The sequence below is a fragment of the Ictalurus furcatus genome, chromosome 3 (genome assembly GCF_023375685.1).
Source record: "Ictalurus furcatus strain D&B chromosome 3, Billie_1.0, whole genome shotgun sequence".
NCBI lineage: Eukaryota > Metazoa > Chordata > Actinopteri > Siluriformes > Ictaluridae > Ictalurus > Ictalurus furcatus.
In genome coordinates, this window is record NC_071257.1 from 23,278,156 (window position 1) to 23,301,542 (window position 23,387).

At 38.5% G+C, this 23,387-nt stretch overlaps 1 protein-coding gene across 1 annotated transcript; it reads right to left on the reverse strand.

The window, feature by feature from the left end:
* Positions 1 to 515: 515 nt before the first annotated feature.
* Positions 516 to 9,643, reverse strand: lgalslb (lectin, galactoside-binding-like b). The gene is made up of 5 exons (XM_053621585.1): positions 8,096 to 9,643; positions 7,552 to 7,635; positions 7,352 to 7,440; positions 6,162 to 6,351; positions 516 to 5,384 (listed from the first exon to the last, which is right to left on the reverse strand). Exons 1-5 carry the CDS (start codon positions 8,126 to 8,128, stop codon positions 5,241 to 5,243), a joined length of 540 nt encoding a protein of 179 aa, XP_053477560.1. The 5' UTR covers positions 8,129 to 9,643; the 3' UTR covers positions 516 to 5,240.
* Between the last annotated feature and the right edge of the window lie 13,744 nt (positions 9,644 to 23,387).

Here is a 23,387-nt window from a genome sequence, read left to right on the forward strand (position 1 = left end):
AAATCGCATACTTGCCTACTATTGGCCTGTAGTGGGGAAAAATACATGCATCTCGGCTACTATATAGACGGTAAGTACACGGTTTGAGACACAGCCCACGGCTTCAAGCAGTTGTCTATTAGCACGTATAGCATGACAAATAATTAACTGCACTTAAAGTGTTCGTAAAAAAATTTTAAAAAACCACCCAAAACAGTATACGGTACCATAACGAAGACGAACTGTATGTTGATACGTGAAATTCTAGAGTGACGTCGGACGGCGTGGTGCGGTGACATAATGACGCGGGCTGTTAATCTAATTATGTACTATAACATGTAAAATGGGAACATGACAGGAGTATTTTAAAAGCGACTCATGTAAACACCTTAATCACATTATTATCTTACTCAGAGTAAGGTCAATAATTAGATTACTGCTGTCCATGTAAACGTAGTCATTGACTTTTCCAGGAGTAAATTTTGCAACTGGATCCTATTTTATCAATAAGCATAAATAGACCAAATAAAGCAGTATTTCAGTCATTGAAATGTTTATTTTGTAGTAAATATCAGGAAAGGGCAAATATGTATTGCTTAGTCAGGTGTTTGGTGTGGTTTTATTTGATATTCTAACAATAGCCACTCATATATTATAAAAATGCTTTTACATTACAGAAGTTTAGAGTAATCTCTCACACATTCTAAGCTCAGTTTGGAAAGTGCTAAAGATATTCAATCAGTGAATAAAATGTTGGATTCCAAATGCCAAAGCCATTATTCCACAGGCACATCTTTAAATAAAAATGCAACTACAGAAACAGAAAAGAGCCAATGTATACACTTCTGAAATTTGATTAACCCTTTCAATTGATTATACAACCACAAATAACACGACTGACCCCACAAGCTATCTCCATGTAATAGGCCACTGTGTAAATACATGTGAAATAATCCCCAAATCAAACAACGGATACTTTAGACTCCATCACAGTAATGAAATGCCACACAAATTCGCAGATAAATAAAAATCAAAAATCAAAAACATACATATCATGCTATGTAATGTTAAACCTATGAAATTAAAGTATAATGGCTTAAGCTAGGAACAGTTGGATTAAATATCTCACACATAATCACTCTTTTAGTGACATTACATAGAAAATAAACCCTGATCAAGATAATATACATCCAAAGTTGTAAACATAATAGTGAACAGCCTGCGACAGTGCCATCCAATTCAAATCCATTTCAATCTGGTCAAAGAGGTTTTTATATTACAGTTGAAAAACAGTATAGCTTGAAGCACAGAGTACATCCATCTGTACACCCTAGAGATTAATCAGGATCATGAGGAGCCTGACTTTTAGTATTAGATTCAAATTTTTGATGAATGGGGGAAAGAGGGCCAGTTGCAGTGACTGTAGAGTAAATGCTTGTTAATCTGGGTTCTCAGGTCAGCTTGCTCCCTCCCCTTTGCTCTAAAGAGTTGTTCAAGCAAAAAAAAAAATAAACAGCACCAGATGGAAACTCAACATAAACAACAATTACAGCCACAATACATTTTAGGAGCATACTGTTAGCTTTAGAAATCTTGATTGTTTAAAAAAAATAATAATAATAATAAATAAAGCCTTTCCTGACCATCAGTTGTTCCACATACATTTGAGATATTTAATCGATAATGGAATCCCCTGCATTAGACTCAATCAAATAAATAATGCAATCAAATTTACTTCTATAATTTAACTACATATAAATGCCTTCTATAAGACACCAAGCATGTCAGCATCTAAAATTCATCCATACTTTCAGAGGAAGAGTACTTGGGTCTGGTTACATAGACATCTCTAAAGACAGTCCGGAAAACAATGTGGAACAACAAACCATTACTACAGTCAGAGAGGAAGTTTCCAAATGAAAGAGACAACATGTCGATCTTCAGTGCTGCAGTTTCATATCAGAATCTGCTTCTGGAAGAGCGATATTTTAATGGCTATTAAAAATAAAGTCTAAAGTGTGGCCTGAACAATGTTCTCATATTGCTAAATGACTGGTAGCTCTGCAAAATTTTCTCTTTAAGGTGTCTAAAATAAAATCAGAGCAACAATTAAATGCTACATTACTTTTTAAAACAGCATCTTTGATTTAATATGTAGAGTTTTAAGCACCTGCAGGGTAAAACCTGCGAATAAAACTAAAAATACAATATTTCAAGTGGATACAATCAATGTGAATGCAGTTGGATAATGGCTGTATCATGTTCTCTGGTTTGTGAGATCTCAGAGTCTGGTGCTTTTTCTGTTCGCTGCTGTTGAAATTCATTTAGTTCAGAGTGTTAGTGGTTTTCAAGAATGTGAAGAAAGGTTCATCAGCGCTTAATGAGCTTAATTATTACATCTTTTACTCTAGTTATGTGGGTATTTCACATTCTTCTGGCCACTTAAATAAAAGACATAACAGAGCCTAGTTAAAATGCTTAATGAAAGACTTGAGTAAAATACCAGTACAGAAAGTATAATTAAGTCATCAACCTTTATACTCGCAAAGACCTGGAAAGAGACACAAATACTGTCCTTTTGCACTTCTGCATAGCAAGACATGAGACTAAGAGAGTGCTCGGGGTTATGAGTTGTAATTAATGACTTACAAATGCATCCATTATATGGTGCTAATAATAATCACCATAAGCTTCATGTTCCAACTATATGTAAGCAGGTACAAGGTAATAAGGAAACAGTTGTGTGAGCATATGCCCTTCCATCTGGGGGAAAATCAATGTAATAAAAGGTCTAGGGAGAGGCAGGAAATCCCAGACATCTTGAATATATGACAAATATAGGACACACAAGAGAAGGCCATCCCTTAGCCATAAAATCAAGGCAGTAGCTTTGTAAGGAATGACACGAGGATTTAGGTACTCATGTTAGTCAAGAAAATTGATAACTGAGCCTGCTTCATTTTTATCTTCCTCCCTATTAGCCAAGTTGTCAGCATGGATCATGTTACATTCCAAGAAGAATTTATTTAAATACAATCATCATTATTATTATTGTCCCTAAGATCAAATAAGAGAGGATGTAAACATCAGGTGAATTTTTTCAAGATAAAATGTACAACACATGGGGGGGGACCAATTAGAGTGGAATTGTTACTCTGCTATCATTTCCAATGATAGTAATAAAACACCTAACTACTCCACAAAGTACTACATTCTACATTAAGCCAGTGCAAGATATTGATCCCAGAAAAAAGAATGGTTGCAATAAACAGCAGTTGTTCATATTGTCAATCATAAATGCTTCTATAATCATTGTTCTCTGTTATTAAATCTGTAATCACTGAGACAGGTAATACATGAAAGCATATTTGGCCTTTGGCTGTTGTAATTTGCATTAACTCTGTTCACGTTTACCCCTGCATGTGTGTGTGTGTATAAAGTTCAAGTCAGAAATTTACATACACTTAGGTTGAAGTTATTAAAACTCATTTTTTAACCATGCCACAGACTTCACATCAGGAAACTATAGTTTTGCCAAGTCATCTACTTTGTGCATGAGACAATTATTTTTTTAAACAATTGTTTACAGACAGATTGTTTCACTTTTAATTGACTACGTCACAATTTCAGTGGGTCAGAAGTTTATCTGCACTAAGTTAACTGTGCCTTTAAACAGCTTGGAAAATTCCAGAAAATGATGGAGTCAATTGGAGGTGTACCTGTGGATATATTTTAAGGCCTACCTTCAAGAAAAGTGCCTCTTTGCTTGACATCATAGGAAAATCAAAAGAAATCAGCCAAGACCTCAGAGTAAAAATTGTGCACTTCCACAAGTCTAGTTTATCCTTGGGAGCAATTTCCTAATGCCTGAAGGTACCATGTTCATCTGTACAAACAATAGTACACAAGTATAAACACCATGGGACCACACAGCAACCATACCGCTCAGGAAGAGACACATTCTATCTCCTAGAGATAAACGTAGTTTGGTGGAAAATCAATCCCAGAACAACAGCAAAGGACCTTGTGAATTGCTGGAGGAAACAGCTAGACTATATAGCAGTATCTATATACACAGTAAAATTAGTCCTATATCGACATAACCTAAAAGGCGGCTCAGCAAGGAAGAAGTCACTGCTCCAAAACCACCATAAAAAAAGCCAGACTACAGTTTGGGGACAAAGATCTTACTTTTTGAAAAATATCCTCTGGTCTAATGAATCAAAACTTGAACTGCTTGGTCATAATGACCACTGTTATGTTTGGAGGGAAAAGGGTGAGGCTTGCAAGCTGATGATCACCATCCCAACCATGAAGCATGGGGATGGCAGCATCATGTTGTGGGGGTGTTTTGCTGAAGGAGGGACTGGTGAACTTCAGAAAATAGATAGCATTATAAGGAAGTAAAATTCTCTCAATACATCTCAAGACATCAGCCAGGAAGTTAAAGCTAAGTAACAAATGGGTCTTCCAAATGGACAATGACCCCAAGCATACCTCCAAAGTTGTGGCAAAATGACTTAAGGACAACAAAGTCAAGATATTGAAGTGGCCACCACAAAGTCCTGACCTCAATCTGATAAATAATTTGTGGGCAAAATGAAAAAGCGTGGGCCTGCAAGGAATCCTACAAGCCTGACTCAGTTTGTAGGAATGAGACAAAATTCCAGCAACTTATTGTGAGAAGCTTGTGGAAGGCTACTCAAAAAATCTGACCCAAATTAAACAATTTAAAGGCAATGCTAAAAATGAAATTCTAACAAAGTGTACGTAAACTTCTGACCCCACTGGGAATGTGATAAAAAATAAAATAAAAGCTGAAATAAACCATTCTCTCTACTATTATTCTGACATTTCACATTCTTAAAATAAAGTAGTGGTCCTAACTGACCTAATACAAGGAATGTTTTCTATGGTTAAATGTCAGGAATTGTGGAAAACTGAGTTTAAGTGTATGTGGCTAAGATGTATGTAAACTTCTGACTTCAGTTATATCCAGAGTATTTAAAAAAAAATTTTTCCAATAGACACCTAAAGAGAGACATAGCTGACACTGCAAAGATTCACATGGTACATCTCAAACTATAAAGATGTGCAGCTTGAAAATGGGAGAAAATAAGAAAGGAACAGAGTGAAGGAATGTAGGTAGTCATTTTGTGTTTGATGGAGCAGAACCTCTCAGGCCTTCAAAGATAAAACCAGACAATGGTAGGTTTGGTCACCTGTCAAGTCCTCTCTGTAACATGCTCCGGTGTGCTGGATTAACCTAGTTTGGTGATCTGCAGACTTCCATCTATCCTGATCATATCAATGGTCAGCAAAGACTTCACTTTGTGATAAAAGTCAAACAGCTGATGTCCATCAACAAAGATCCTAAAGCGCTGGTGTTCACAATGGATCTCAATCTGCAGGGATAGGAGTAAACTTATAGAAAGAACATGTAATCAGAGAGAAAGGGGAAGTAGTGGAACAGTGAAAGCAAAAGTCACTGAATTACACATTGTAGGTTCAGTACGTTGAAAGGAAGCACTTGTCCAGATTTGCATGCTTATCTCAGCTTTGTATTGGATTACTGATTGATCTGGAAGTAGAGTGACCCGTTTCCTCCATCCCCTTTCACCAACCTCATTATCTCAACCTTCTTTACATCCATCTGCTGTACAGCTCACTGCCATGCACAGTAGCACAATCTACAATTTGGACTTTTCAGCTTCTGTAACCATTTTTGTTTAGAGGGGCTGTAGTTAGTCCAATCAAAAATTCCATTTGATAAAAATTGTGTTTCTGTGAAACACACTTTATTGCACTCTATGGCATTCCAAAAGGGCATGCAGTAGTTTGTAATAGGCTGTGTGTAAGCAAGTGGTGCAAACTCTCAACAGAATTAAGGATAAATTTTTGTTCCTTCACAACTTGCCACAGCTTCAACAGTAAATAGAATCATCTTTTCTGGCTCTTAGAATATGTGCCGGAAAACAGTTTTAGGCCACATGATGCTAGGTGCAGAGACGATATAATTTACCCACATATAAACATTTTAGTTTGATTTTAACTTGCCAGCATCTCAAACCCTTATCTAACACTTCTCTGCTAATAATTATTTTATTCGTAATATATTCGTCCATTAAATGCATCACTGGTAATGCCTAGAGACACACTACAAATTAAAGTCTGATAATTACCCTGAATGGCTGGTCCTGGATGAAGGGGAAGTATGGAATGGTTGCCTCTTCTTCACTCCACTTCCCAGAAACCCTTGCATTCCGCAAGAACTGCCGTTCAGCAAATCGGGCACTAAGTTTCAGGGCCACATCTGTAACCTCCTCCTCATCCTTCTCTGTGTTGCAGTTACAGGTTAGACTGATGTCAAAGCTGAACATAAAAAAGCCATTTAACAAGAGAAACAAGATAGATGACCAATAGGACATTGGTTATAAAATGCAGCTTTGACATGTCCAGTGTAATTAGTATATACCATAAATACCTCCAATGATACTTAAAGAAACAAACTCAAATCAAATCAATGAGCCATTACTGAAGGAGAACACGAGAGGAAAAATCCAAAATACTTGTGTTTAAAGTCTATGATAACCAATAGCATGTCAAAATAAGGATGTCTGCATTTTTCAGTTACTGGCAATTTTCAAAAAGACATACTTTGATTTGGCCAGTCTTGGCTCCACTTACAAAAATGCAAAAATGGGAGTGCAGCTTATCGGTAGGGCCAAAATGAAAATAGATTTGCTTAGGGTGTCTTTCAGTAACACACCCACAAGCTCTAACTGCTGTAAAATCTCTCTCAGTCAGAGTAGGTAAACAGCCATTAGCAAGCTTACACACAAAGTCCAGAACATGCCCATGCACAGGTTCCAGGATATGGACGAAATACTATATTAACATTTCATATTATAGAATGTTAAAATACTTTGCTGTATATGGTTAAAGACTGTTCTACATTATTTTGATGTTATGAAATCAATTATCAAAACACCCTCAGAAACACTTCCTCATGTTTAAGATTATGATGCTCCCAGTGCATAATAAAATTTCAGTGAATAATCAGCAAGCCATTTGCAAAACTGTGAGCCTTTTCAAAGGCCAATATTGCCATGGTGATAAATGATATAGTACAATTCACAAATTAACTAGACATCCATAAAATAACATGACATTGTGGTTCTAATACCATTGATCCACCAGTGAACCAGCAGCAAGGGGAGAATAAACTGAAAATTTCACTCATGACAAAAATGCTCTAGAGAAAGCACTTTCTGAACAAGAAGGTCATAACTATGTTTTTTACAATACTAAATTCTATGACCAAATGGAGATGACAATGATGCAAAGACAGTGATCATATTATCATCACTACCTGTCTGGCTCTGTATCCACGATGCCCATGACTATAATTTTCTTACCAGGCCTCATCCCTCCTCTGATCCTGCCTCTGAATGGCACTGTCTGTGAGATTAAAATAAAGAGAGATTAGTCAAAGACTGGCCTATGCATGAGCAATAGCCTATTACATGGCTTTTATCTTTTGCTATAATATACTGTACGAGGTTACTCCACCAGGATTCGTGAGATATCCTCTTTGTCAGGGGAGATCAAGCCAGCATCTCCTAATGAATTGTTAAGATGATCATCCTCGGTTGTCTTCAGTTTTATCCAAGATAGAAAAGAGAGAGCAGTTTTTAAGAACAATACCTGCAAAAATGCCTATTCACTGCAATTTGTCATCTATATTATGCTTAGAACATGTGGGCAAGAACAATGCAAAAACACACACCTTACAGATATTTCTCAAAACCTATATCTCGTTTATAGACATAGCTATAGACGTAATCAGTATACCAATACCCGGTACAGATATTGTTATATGCTTCAGCGTTGAGGAATTTAATTAACATCGCCCTAAATATTCAATTAGTCCGTGATTGCAGGCTCATGTTACTCAACTGAACGCGACACTGATACTGCATGCGATAGCACGCGCTTGGTGTCCACCGGATTTCCAACCTGTAATTCATGCTGTATATGAAACATTCATATCATGTTCATGCAATTACAGTGAAATATAGCGCAGGAAGGTTTTAATATGCTTCGGTATACTCACTATCGCGTCTTTTTCTGTGCTCGGCTCCGCCATCTTGTGCAGAAGACCATAGGATGCTTATAGTAGCGCAGGAATCTGAGAACGGCACGCGCCTTTCTCACAGCGGAGTGTTACAGAAGCCACACGATCACTGGGACTCATCTGATGTGAGACGCATAACGAGAGACAAGACACAAAAGCTCGAATCTCATTCCCCACACCGCTGAGGGAAATTATGCTGACGTGTGTAAGAGTAGGGACGGAGCCTAATCCAGTGTCTACATCCAATCTTGGCTACGTCCCAAATCACATAGCCTGCTACGTAGCCTAGGCTACTAAATAGTAGGCTGGGTTATGTCAAAATAGCAGTCTATGGCACTACTGGCTACATTAGGCTACTATATACTATGCTAGTATGCGGCTTGGGATCTGTAAAGGATTCACAGCCCTCTGTGCAATTATCCTGATTTCCCAAAGGGGCTCTGATTTACATTTATAGGTTTTAAAATAGCCTACTAAAGTATTACTAAAAATCACCGTGATAACGTAGGTGTTGTTAAAAATGGTCATAAATCAATTCCCATGGACGTACACGAGAGAGAGAGAGAGAGAGCGAGAGCGAGCGAACAAAGCAATCAACTGACAATGGATAATCGTTCTCCAGAAGAGTAATGGAACCTCAGCAGCCTAACCATTACATAGGCTACCCTGACAATGTGACGAGCGAAACTGCAAGAAAACATTTCAAAACCAAACTAATCAGAGAATTTCCAGAAACTCTCAGAGTAGACTTCATGCACACAAATGAGGAAAAAAATAATAATAATAAAAGCAGACCTACTCTTCTTTACAGAACACCAAATGTCTGGCACTGAGCAAGATCTGCTCAACAATTAAAGACCTAAAAATGGGTGGAAGCAAATCCATAAAATAACTGTACCTGGACACTACACCAAAATTAAATATTAATCTGTATCACAATGGAACTATAATTATCCATGGCTCAGAGGATAGTCTTGAACAGTTTGAGAGAGACTTTGAAGGACTGAAAGCTCCACACACCCAGATGAACATTGTCCATTTAGGACTGTCATGTTCACACTTCCCCAAACAGAAACCAACAAAAAACATTTTTTTACTGACAGACTGGTGTAAAAATGGATGATCAAAATATTTACAATTACTAGTGTCTTTACGTGTTGTTCTTCACCTGAAAAGAGGAAGAGTGAAATGAAAGAGGTTGTGGATGAAGCTTTGGTTGTTGCGATGTGAGAGACAAGTCATTTACTTACATTTATAAAGAGAACTGCAGACAGAGGATGTGGAAATACTTGTGTCTTATTGGCTGACAGCTCTCAATTCTGCCAAATGCTAGCTCACACAGTCAGTGTGAGGAAAAATGGATATTTTACAGGGTTGAAACAGTAATATCCTCTGATGCTGAGCAGGAAAACAATGTGTGTAAATGTCTATATGAGTTCCAGTTTATGTGAAGATGATATGAGTAGAAGGACAGCTAACATACTTTGCATGGCACTGTAGCAGCTAAACCCATACAGTAATAGCTTAGTTGTGTCCCCTTGGCTAGTGACACCAAATTAGCCTGGTCTCGTATTAGATAACCAAAATGTTTTATATTTTATCGGCTTTGTGTCCTATAAACTGTGATAACACATGAGGCAAGTTTTATGATAAATCCAACTTTTTTGTCCAATTTTCACATTTTTAAGTAAAATACATGGAAACAGTATTTTTAGAAGTATGTGTGCCTAGCACCTAGCACACAGACTTTCGTTTCCAGGGAAATGAAAGCAGGGACACTTGCCTCATTGTCATGGCAACGGTTTGTGCCCAGGTCAGATTACATCAGAGTTTGTTTGAAAATCATACCACACTGTTCAGACATTAAACGACATACACCGATTGAACATGTTCAGTCAGTGAAAACAAACGCCGACAAACTCTAACAGACACTGACAGGGTTAACACACTGATCCGACAAAATCTGACAAGCGTGTTTGTTGGTGTTGGTCGACATCTGTCCGTGCAGCGTCAACCAGGCTTTAGAGAATGGCCAGGAGACCAGAAACAGCACTGTCACGCAGTCAGCTACACACAGACCCCTCAAGCTGACAACCCTCAAACGTGCCATCACACCTAACAACACTCTTGGAAGACACATCCCCCAAAACAGCCATTTTAATAGACTCAAATAGCAAGTTTTTACACCACAGAAAGCTCTTCCCCACACACAGGATTGGCAAATTCTGGTGCCGTACAACCAACAGTACGCTCCAGTTCCTCTGCCAGTCCACTCTGAACAACCACGCAGAACATCATCATCCACACAGGAACCAACATCACCATCTCCACTCTGCTGTTCAGGAGGGACTACCCTGCTAACTTCATTTACACCATCAACCTGAGAATCACCACTGCATGCTCCAGTCTTATGTCCATCAATGTTGCTCACCATCCAAATCTATCAGCTGATGACCTATACGACCACATGTACCTGAGTCAGGAGAGTATGAGAATCTTTGCAAAAGACCTAAAAGATGCCACATGTCACAGAAACCCTCTACATGCACCCTCATAATAACACTGTAAGAAGTCAATCAGCCATCACCAACATGCACCTTCCCTAAGGGGACCACAGGTTAGAAACACCCCAGTCAGAAGGGAGCAAACTACCAGACTACGACACACCGAAGCCCAACCAAGCACCTCCCAGCCCAGCTCAAGCCAGATTACAAACATGGAGCCACACATCCTACAACAGCAGGCACCTGATACCACAACACTGCCCATCTCATCCCCACAGCAGCCTACGTATGCTGAGGTTGTGAAAGGAAAAAGCACACAGATCTCCCAGACATCACTGAAGTGAAACATCTACTATCTCATCTGTAGAATACTGGGATAAGCTGGAATTCCTCAAACATCTCAATCTATATCACAATGGCTTCCTTCAGTATCAGTTCCTGGAATATACAAGGCCCCTACTCCATAACCTTAGGGGCCAAGACTCTTAAAATAGAGTTCCTGAAAAACATTAACAATCAGGATATCATTATTTTTGTGTAGTTGAATATGTAATTACAGACATAAACCCTTCATCCATATGTGCATTCACTGTCAGACCACAGACCTCCTAATCTCATCACTGTCAAATCACTGTGTTCCTAAAGAAAGCCCAACAACCCCATACAACAGACCATGAACCCAGCAATCTGTTCAAACTCAACCCAACCAAATGGTCTTCCAAAAATTGCCAAAGCATCAATATATATAAAAAAGGAGAATAAAAAAACTTTTAATAATAATAATAATAATAATAATAATAATAGAATTGGAAAAAGTAATAATTACAAAAATAAATAAATAAAACATATAAATAAAAATGAAAAATAAATTGTCAAAATGCAAGGTGCCAGTGTAGGACAAAAGTTACAAATAAAAAATAAATGGGTGAAACATGGGTGAAAAAAGGTGAGCTAATATGAGACAGATAGTTGCAAAAAAGGCATCATATGTTTAAAAAGAGTTAGGCTTGCTGGTAGTCGGTGTTACACGGTGTTCTGATTACCCTTACCCCACAGCACCGCCCCCACTGTCGTTTTGCTTTTTTATATAAATAAAAATCATTTAGTTCAGTTGGAGAACATTCACCAGACGCTAGAAACTGAAAGCGTCTGCTCCATTCAGTATGAGCTGCAGAGTCTAAGCACAGAATAATAATGAACCGACTTTTCAATATGGCGAATATAGTTCTACTATATACATTTAGTAACATGCCCCTTGTTAGCTAATATGGTCAATTTAGTCCTGTAACCTAAGTGATAGCCCATAAAAAATTATTGTGATATAAGATCATTAAAATCTCAATTTACCTTTTTAAAATGAAATTTAGAAGGCAAAAATGACAAGCTTTGAGACTAAAAAGCCAGTTCATCAAGTAGTGCTGCAGTTTTAAAGAAGTCAGTGTGCTGCTGGCAAATGTCAATTTAATTGTGAAATTAATAGTTTTACTGACCTTTACTGTAAGTGACATACAGTACAGTGGGTTTGTCATTGCATTTGTGGATGGTAATACTGTATTTTTTTATTATTTTATTTTATTTTTAAAATATATTTATATTTATGAAATATAAATGTTTCAATTTTCTTTTCAAAATTCTTTGGATTCATCTCTCCACTAAAAGTTGCCGTTTTGTAGTAATTTTTTCATTTTTTAAATGTAAAAATAAAATGCCATTAGGTAATATTAGTAGTGTCATTCTCATAATCATTACTGTGAGCACGTACAGTGTGTTTTCAATGTCTGCCAGGGTGATAAGAATATGTAGTTCAATTAAAGTTAGTAAAGTAGTTAAAGTAGGACAATTTGATCCTTTGAGCCCCTGCCCCTGAGGAACTCTCTGCACGTCCCTGCACACACACACACACACACACACACACACACACACACACACACACACTGACTGACTGACTGTATAATGCAATTGCATGCAACTTAGCTTCATACTTCAGGGCTGGGATCTGGAAATAAATTGGTTGTAAGTAATAATTATTTTAAACACTAGGGGGCAGGCTTGTGCAATAAACCCAAAAACTGTCTAATGAGTTAGGCCTCTGTAGGGACTCGATCATTAGATCATTAGTAATATAATCATTTGGCCACTTAAACGTAATGCTTAATGTCATATTACTTGCTAATCGTCTCTAGATAATCTTGTTAAAGGTCCTTATTAGTGAGTTCTATTTTATATAAGGTGCAAAGATTCAGTTTGGTCTCTTTAGGTTATTGCAATATCTGTCTGTGTAGTTCAGTCCACATTCTGACCCTGTCCATGCATAAGTGTATTTGAGCATGCAAATTTAAGTATTTATTTAGCACAGTCTGGCTGTAATTAGGTTAATGCTGCAGTAACACAGTGCTCCTCTCCCACTGCTCCATTCTCCTCACCCTCTCATGCGGAAAGGTCTGCAAAAGGGCTTCACACTGGACACAGCGATCCAACTGGGTGCACCTGGGCCTGCTGAACACCTCATCTATCTGTACCAAGCATCATCCAGCCCTTTAACTGACACAAACCGTCAACCACCAGTCTGGCTCTGGTGAAAAACAGGGCTTTTGTGTTGCCTAAACTGAATAAAATATTAAACATGGGGCTGTGTTTAAAAGTATGTTGAATTCTTCAGAGTATATATGGATGAAATAGACTCTCAGATCTCATATTTTATAATTTAATAGTTTTATATTCTTCATCTTTTATACTCCTGTCTCTTTATCTCGATCTGTCCCTTGTTTGTCTGTTTTTTAATGTCACACTCCCACACACTTCCTCACACCCACTGCTTCCATGCTGCAGCTGTGTGTGGTCTGCCTTTTACTTCCTGTTCTGGCTCCTCACTCTGGGTCTTTCCCCTCAACACTCGTACAGTGGAAATCACATGAACCTGTTCATGCACACATGCAATCACGTGCATTCACTCACATAACCTAAATGCAAAAGGCGAACAGTTTCTTTAAGATAGTCAAGATCATCTGACTCTATTATTTTCCTCTGTTTTATGATATTTATGTATAGCATGGATGTGAAAAAAATTTGATTTGTACTTTATTAGTGTGGATAAAAGAACTGGCATGAGCACCTGTCTATTAATACATGTAGACAGTGGTATTCATGAAAGTACATAAAATGGATGACACTTTATTCATTAGTGCCACATTAGCTTAAAGGCATTACTAGACAAGTACTAATACAGATTATGTGTCTCATAGCCTCAAGTCAAACTGTTCAGATTTACCCTCATCTCAGCTGTTCTTTGGAATCTCCATTTTGTCCTTCATAATCATTAACTTCTAGAGACCTTTGGCCCTGACATCCAGCACTGAAATGAAAGGGAAAATGGATGGCTCTGTTATGCGCTGGGGATGTTTATTGCTGGCAAAGTTCTGGTCAACTTGCTGCCTTAGAGGGTAAGGTCATTGCAAATCAATAAAAAGATATTTTGACTATTCTCCTTCACCCTATGATAAAACATTTCCATTTTGTTGGGAGTGGTCTCTTGCAGGATGACAATGCCCCCATCCACAGAGCACGAATGCTTACCAAATGGTTTGATAAGTATAAAAATGGTGTAAATCATCTGCTATATGCCTTCACAGTCAGCAAGTAAAAACCTATGGGAGATTGTGACTCATGTGTTAGACAGCGTCTCCACCACCAAGCATCAAAACAAAAACTGAGGGAATAGCTTTTGGAAGAATGGTGTTCATCCATCCAGTAGCGTTCCATAGAATTTGCAACTATGTGCAAGGTGAGACCTTTTAGTCTAGAGAAATATTTAGGTCTGCTGTTTTAAAATATCAGAGTAAAGTTATCTTTGTCTCTGAAGGTCTTTACATATCTGTTACTGCTACTGTGATGACAAATGACCTTGGCAATATGTCTGATTTTACTTGAGCAAACTCTTACTTGCGGATTACCTAGTCAGTACATAGTGTGACAAAACACACTTCTGTACAAACTCTGCTCTCAACATACTTGAAGCTTTACATTTATCTTGGAACGTGTGCAGTTAGCAGGTGAGCAAGTGAGTCTTTGGAATGTGCTTAATTTGCAGGTATGAAAGCGTTTTGTTCGTAATGTGAAAAAAGTGAAACAACAATACAGCGATGTATCATCACTAGTTAAACGTGTTCCTTAGAGGGTGGAGTGCAGAGATGCAGGGGCCTCCACACGATGCACTCTACATTCCAGCCAGTGGGGGCAATGCTGTGCTGACATAGGCATTATATAAAAATGTGTTACTCTGTGTGTGTGTGTGTGTGTGTGTGTGTGTGTGTGTGTGTGCTGAGCTGGGCTTGTGGCTGGCGGAGAGCAGGCGTGGCTTCATTCCCTCCACAGGCTGAGCCGAACAGGATCATTCAGATAGCCGCACAAAGCCAACCTGACAGGGAGAGGTGGAGGGAGAGGTGGAGGGAGGGCGGGAAGGAGGGCAGAGCAGAGTGCAAGTCTGCTGCAGTGTCGTCGTCGTACCCCCCCCACCCCCCCGCACTTTCACAGAAACAAGAAAGGCTGTAGAATCTACAGTGTAGATGCCCTCTGTGAACTGAGCAGAATCCAATTATAAATGCAGCTGCTTAGGCAGTTTATCTCTGCAACTATGACCACTGGTTCTAATAGTTGAAAAGCTCTGTGTGCTATTCTGCCATAGTAGTCGTAATACTTATGAAATAAACAAATAACCATTACACGGCTTAACACAACTCATGAAAAGCAGAGAAAGAAAGAGAAGATGTGTGAGATATAGATTGAGCCATCAGCACAATCAGCCAGAAATACAATACAGGTGTGTGAGCTCAGTCATCCTGAACCTGAAACAGAAATTATAGTTTTGTACTGCAACTGACATTGGTCAGTTATAAGAAATAAGTCTTGTACAGTGTTGTTGTCTGGGTGCAAATGGATTTGGTCAAATTAAGAACTTTTCAACTTCACAACTCCAACTCCCACAGTCCTAAGGCATTTCCCACATGACATGACTCAGTCAAAGACCAAACTCAAATATAGCCATTGTCATGATCTCCAGACTTCTTATGAGACACATCTGTACTCAATCACTTACAGTGCCTTTAAATAATCAGTATTTTCATTCAGTTTTTGAGACATCTCGCTCTAGCATTTTCCTGTGACAATTCTTAGTCTGTTTCGTTTGACCTCTGCTGCACAATCTGTACTAGTTTATGCCTGTTCACCAGACATCTTAAATATTTCTCATAAATCATGTCGCTCATTTTGATAACTGCTTACTCACTTTTGTTTGTCTAATTTGACTGATTTTAATTAAAGCTGAACCTTCACCTGCAACAATCTGTTTGCTATTTATAATAGGAAGATATTGCCACTCAGATGTGTACTGGGTGACAACAGTACCAAACCTGCCTCTCATGTCTCACTAGGAAACCTCACTGAACAACTCCAGCAACTGGGGATTTCTGGTTCTGCTCCCATTATGCCAGCCACTAGCAATTAATTACACATTTCTCAACCCAAAAAATATGAAGGAGATCTGTGTAAGTGTAAAGGTTTGTTTGCTGTACTCTTCAACACAAGACATTAAGTCCGATTAAGGGTACAGCAGTGAAGCATTAGAGTGGCAAGCACTGTCTGGTCAAATGGAGGTGCCATTAAACAATTATATCAATAAAATCCACTTGATGGCAAAGTAGTGAGAGTATATATCTGAGGCCCTTGCCCAAGGTTATATACACACAAATTCCACATCACCTGCATCTGTGGGGTTGATGCAGAAAAAAGGGCTTGCATCTGTATATTGATTTCTGTGGCCTCAAACAGATTACTATCAAGTACCTGTATTCACTACCATCCATTACCCATTTTCTCATCAGTCCTAGAAAAATTAAGCTCTCCTACCACCTTGGCAAAACTTGATCTACATCGTATCTATAGCGTGATGAGAATTTGTGGAAGGCTACTTTTAGCATTATGTCTTGGCACTACAAATACTTAGTAATGTCATTTGTCTTGCTCAGTGGCTTGGTTTGTAATTGCTTACATTGAAGACATTTTTGATATATTTCAATCACCTTGAGGAGTGCATCCACTTTGTAAAGAGGCTTGTGTAAATTGTGCAAAATCATGCAGATCAAAGCAGAACAATGCAAGTTCTGTGTACCCTGAGTGGCAAACTTCAAAACATTATAAGAAAGGAAGTTGCTGTCATGGATGATGCCAAAGTCCAAGCAGTCATTAACTGGCCTCAAAATGTCAAAGACCTTCAGAGATTTCTAGGCTTGGGCAGAAGTGTATTAGAAACTTTAGCTCAGACACTGTACTCATGTCTTTTTGAAAAAGAGGACAGAAAAAAATTGTCTGAAACATACAGTACGAGAAGAGATGGCATTCTCTTCTTTCAAAAAGGCTTTTACTACAATGTGCATAATGCAGGCCCTAAAACATCAACCAGTCCTGGCATAGTGATAAAACATTTATACCCTCCAACTTCTGTGATACCATCATCACCTGTGCACATATTTCTCTAGTTATTGTTCAACCTGGAGTGACCAAAACCTACCAGCTGCTTTTCACTACATACTGGTGAGAATCCATGCTTCAGCACTTTATCAAATGATACTTATTTTGTGTCCAATCCAAAGTTCCTATGAGTGTACCTGCTGGCACACTTGCCACTCCAATTCCTTAATAGCCATGGTTCCACCTTGCCTTAGATTTTGTTACAAATCTGCCCTTCTCCCAAGGCATGACAAATATTCTAGCGGTTGTGGACAGATTATTGAAATCCCTAAGACTTATTTCTCTCCCTGCCTTGCCAATGGCCTTTGAAACCGCTGAGCATGTTAACCAGTATTTCGACATCCTCGAAGACACAGTGTCTGACAGGGAGCCTCACTTCACTTCACAAATGGTGTAAACATTCCTGGAAAATATGGGAATCTTAGTCCGTTTATCATTTGACTATCATTCTCAGTACAATGGCTGAGTTGAGAGAGTGAACCAAGAAATAGAAAGAAACCTAAGAACTACTTTTTAAACTGATATTATCTGTGTTACAGTACATACTTTAAGTGTTAGAAAGGTGCTAAATAAACAAACAAACAAATCAATATTCTGTGCCAACTGATGAGAAGAATGTGCACATTTCTCCCATGAGCCAAAACCTCCTTTTGTCACTCTGCCAATCAACTCACACCATACCAGTGCATGCTTGTTTACCAAACTCTTGTTTCCTTTTGGAACACCACTCCCATGGATGCACCTGCCATTGGTTACAAAAAAAGTGAAAGGGTTTTAGAGGAAGCCACAAGTATCTGGACATAAAGACAAAGAATTTGCATGCATATCAGCAACACGCACGTAAGAGTCTGTCTATCCACCAAACTTTCAGAGGTGGTCAGAAACTCATCCGCAGATACATTGGCCCCTTCAAAGTCATTCAGCGCATCAGTGAGTTCATATATAAACTCCTGTTACTCCATCATTATTGCATCTCAACCAGTTTTCATGTCTCATTCTTCAAGCCCTTAGGATGATGCACAATTCAATTACATTGCCTCATCATGAAAATGGTTGCTTTATGATCCTGTCTTTTGGTTGTGAATATAAAATTGAGAGCAAAACAAAATTAAAATGAAATACCAGAAGCAAGAGCAAAAAGGATTTTTTTGCTAAACTTTCAAAACCAGCTCATACACCATGACATATAGCTACTGACTGTTTATCTCATGTGCATGGTTGGCATAGACAAAATACATTCATATATGAACTACACTCACCGAACACTTTACGGAAGGGTAGGGAATCCCTTTGCTCCCAAAACAGCCTCAAATGTTCATGGCATGGATTCCACGAGATGTTGGAAACATTTCTTTGAGATTCTGGTCCATGTTGACATGATTGCATTATGCAATTCCTGCAGATTTTTCAGTTGCACTTTCATGCGACAAATCTCTCATTCTATCACATCCATGAAGGGATGCACATGGTCATCAACAATACTCTAATAGTCTGTGGTATTCAAGCGATGATTGATTGGTATTAATGAACCCAACATGTGCCAAGACAACATTCCCCCACACCATTACACCACCAGCCTGGACTGTTGACACAAGACAGGTTTGGTTCATGGATTCATGCTGTCGGCACCAAATTCTGACCCTCCCGTCTGTGTGCCTCAGCAGTAATCCAGATTGATCAGACCAGGCTATATTTTTCCAGTCTTCAACTGTCCAGTTTTGGTGCCCACTGCAGCCTCAGCTTTCTGTTCTTATCTGACAGAAGTGGAACCTGACATGGTCTTCTGCTGTTGTAGCCCATCTGCCTCAAGGTTTGACGTGTTGTGCATTCTGAAATGCTTTTCTGCTCACCACAATTGTACAGAGCGATTATCTGAGTTACTGTAGCCTTTCTGTCAGCTCGAACCAGTCTGGCTTTTCTCCATTGACCTCTCTCATCAACAAGGCATTTCCATCTGCAGAACTGCTGCTCACTGGATGTTTATCTTTATTGCATCATTCTGAGTAAACTCTAGAGACTGTTGTACATGAAAATCCCAGTAGATCAGCAGTTAAAGAAAAACTCAAACCAGCCTGTCTGGCACCAACAGTCATGCCATGGTCAATATCATTGAGCTCACATTTTTTTTTACCCTTTCAGATGGTTGATGTGAACACTACATGCCACTGCTGGCCTGTATCTGCATGATTTTATGCATTGCATTGCTGCCATATGATTGGCTGATTAGATAATTGCATGAATGAGTAGGTGTACAAGTGTTACTAATAAAGTGCTCAGTGAGTGCATATTACAATAGTAATATGAAGTACATTTTGTTCCTTTCACTGACACATTATTATTAGGGCCTGAGCACCGATGGTGCGAGGACCCTATTGTACTGTATATGCTCTGTTTATTATTCTTCTGCGTTCTTTTCTGAAATGAATTGCATTTTTGAGGGCCTAAACATACTTGAAAACTCACGATACTTTGCCCACATGTCAGAAGTGGCGAAAATTTACATCTGATACAGGTTTTAGAATTAGCTGTGGCAAAATGGCTCGATAGTGCCACCTACAATTTTTAAACGATGTGCGCTTCGCACTACATTTCACCTACACATACGAAAATCGGTAGGCATATGTAACATGCCAACCTGTACAACAAGTCTCTTAGAGCCATATCCTAAACCAAGTGTGCCACACAAGTCCTGAAAAGTGAAGCCAAAACGTTTCGATCGCCCCCAGGTGGCTGGATGCAGCATAGGTCATAAACCCCGCCCTCTCCGTGCAATCTAACGGGACCTGAGACAAACAAAACAATCAAATTACACTTCAAATATTTTTTTTTCCAAAGATGGTTTCTTTAATTTTAGGTATCATGCTGATGTAAGTTCAACTGTTCGTTTTTTAAATAAGTTTAATTTTAGTTTGATATTTTATGCTATAAAAATGGGGGTGTGACATCACGATTGACAGCTGTGATTGACAGCTTCTCTGGACTTTTGGAGCTTGGAGATTGGAGCTTTAACTTTAATTTAATTTCTACATTTCCATAACTGTTTATTTCACACTGACATAATGAGTTGAAAAAGTTCAGGGACGTGTGCTTGCGATTGATTCTGCAGGAGTGTGGGCAGGACTTTGATACCGCGGCTCTACTTCACACTCACTACTGCGCAGACTCGGGCTCAGGGTTCAGTACTGAGCAGACTCGGGCTCCAAGATGTCTGCGCCACATTGGGACATTGGCGGCTTCACTTTTCTACAATGGAAGGGAGTGGAGGTGCATCATCCATCTTTTTTTACAGTCTATGTCATAAAAACAATAGGAAGTCAACCATTTTGATTTTTCTCTTAAATTTTTGCTCAGATTTTGCCATTTGCAGGTCTCGTACTTTAACTCCTCATAGAGATTTCATTCTATCATCATATTAGGTCAGTCTAATCTAAAGGCCTTGTTGATGCTAAATTGCGAAGCTTTTGAGTTTTCAGTGCACGGCATGACTGTAGCGGTCTGACAAATGTCGATGTTTTTCCATGAAACAGGAACTTGTTAATTCGGCAGATTGGACATTGTTATCTCATACATTCAATGTCCAATTCGCCCCAAACTTCACGTTTGATTACATTCCTTGCCTGAATACATTTATATGCCAATATTTAGTTATAATCATAGTGCCACCTACTGGCAACAGGAACTGACGTGTTTTACATTAACTCAGACATACAATGTTCAGTCTCCACCAAATTTCATGTTTGATACGAATCCTGGCCTGAAGATATCTACATGGCAATATTCAGTTAAAGTCATAGTGCCACCTACTACCAACAGGAAATTACATGTTTTACATAGTGATATACCCCTAACAACATATAAGTGCTAAAAAAAATGGAATGGCGTTCCCTTGGCAGAGCAGCCCCAACGTACATTCATCGCTGCTTGCAGCTTTAATTATTATTATTATTATTATTATTATTATTATTATTATTACTGCTGCTTAAATGCTTAAACTCAATAGAATACTTGCTAGTGCCTCAGTGCCATTATTAGCCTACCAATCATGTTGCTACCTAACTAAGCTAACTATGCGGTGGGACTGCATACAAAAAAATAAAGCAGACTGATAACACTTTGATTTTTAGCATGCAGAAATGAAGTTGACCAGAAAATGAACCACAAATGAACCATACTCAGATCACCTCTGGAGGTTCACTCGTTTTAGAAGGGTCTGAGTTCACTTGTTGTGTTCGAATGTGCACAAAAATACTGAGTCATCAGTGTGAGACCTTTTGGACCACTGAAATGGACTAAAACACAAAAAGGATGAGATGATTAAAGTGATTCAATACAAGTTCCATTTTTAAAAAATCACTAATCATGAAAAACATCTAGAGTTTAACTAGACATTCAGTTGAGTTTTGTGTTGCAACAAGTGTATCAAGTATTTTATGATACACAACTGACTTTTAAAGTATGTCAACAGGCTATGACATTTTTCACAATATGAATTTGCTAGTTTAACTATGACACAACTGTGGCACACACACGCACACACAAAGTTGTTTTGACAGAACTTGGAAGATGAAGCTAATGCCAACATCTATATTTTCTCTTAAACTTTCCAAAATATCACTAAAATACCCAAATATGACAAATACTATGACTATTATATGACCAAAAGACAAAACATTGGAAAAATGAAAGTCATTTAAATCCACTTCTACAAACAGACAGACTAGGAGTGTTGTACATGGTGCATAACTGTGTGATATCTTGATTGCTGCGTGAGTGACTCACTCCTTCACATAAAGACAGTGCTCTACGTAAGGGGAAAAACATCTTCACTGTCCTGACTAGATGACTAGGCCATGCTCCTGCCTGGCTTCCCCTTCCTCATGCCTCATGCACACAAACAAGACACAGCCATGCGCTATGAACTAAAAGTGGCACTGCTCTCTGCAGCTGTGTGGCCCTAATGCTGGAAATAGGCTCACAGTAACAGCTCATGAGTCACAGTTACAAAATGGTGGCAACTGTTGATGCACAAATTCTTGATATTAGCTTTGAGATACTGAGGAGAGAAAGAAAAGTGACGGGAACACTGAAAAGATTGTGAAACCTGCTGATTACTCTAGAGCGTACAGTACACTGTACTATACAACAGTCATATATATTTTATTAATGCTTCAAGTGAATTTTGTAAATGTGATTAAATCAAAAAATGACAGGTCAAATAAATTTTAATTCGAATAGTTTATTGTATGATATAAAACTACAAAAGTAAGACTGTTTCAAATTCATAGACACCTGTCCATATTTTATGTATATTCTACAGTCCACACCTTGTTTTAAATACAGTGATCAGTTGGTGGGTGGGTTTTCCTCAAAATGAATATGTTGGTAATTGCATAGAAAAGGCACAGCTCCCAAGGTCTGTGAAAAATACAGCCTCTCTTACTGAGCAGAAAAGTGGACCCCCCCACCACACCCGAAACACACACATCCATATCCCCCCCCCCCCCCCATTTTTCTGCAAATAGGTGGCCTGGGGTATAGGCTGAAGACAGGGAGACACCATGTCATACTAACAGTAACCGGCATCACAAAGCAGTCAACTCTGCTCTTCATATGTTTTGGCATTTAGGGTTATAGATAGACTTTCCTAAAAATAAGCTTTGGAGTCTGAACCTCAAAGTTTTTGAAGAGAATAAAGTATTGCTTCACAATTTTTCCCCCTTGCACACTATGAAGTACACAGACATTAAATACTCATATTTAAACAGGGGTAGGGAGTGCAGACCTAAACACTGCCACAAACACCACCCCAGAATTATAATATAGCAAACAAAACAGAAATAAAAATAATACATTTTCAAAACAGAAAAAAACATGGCTTCCAACCCAATTCATTGTATAATACATTCCTATAAGCAGGGTACATTCCTACCATACATTCTGTACACATTACAATCCAGATGGTAGATTCACAACAAAATAAATATATTTACATAATGAAAAATAAATAATTTAAAACAAAAATCACTCCAAATCCAAACAACTTAAAATAATCAGTTATTATAATTATGAATGAATAGTATTAGTATTGCCCTCTTGGCTTTACACTATTCCTGATCATCATCTTTTCAAATTCTTATATAATCTCTTGAGCACTATAGGATGTGATCCGTTACTCCCACTGAAGGCTTCTCTGTAAATAGACATTTCAAATCCCATATCTAAAATGGTCACACTAGTAAAGAACC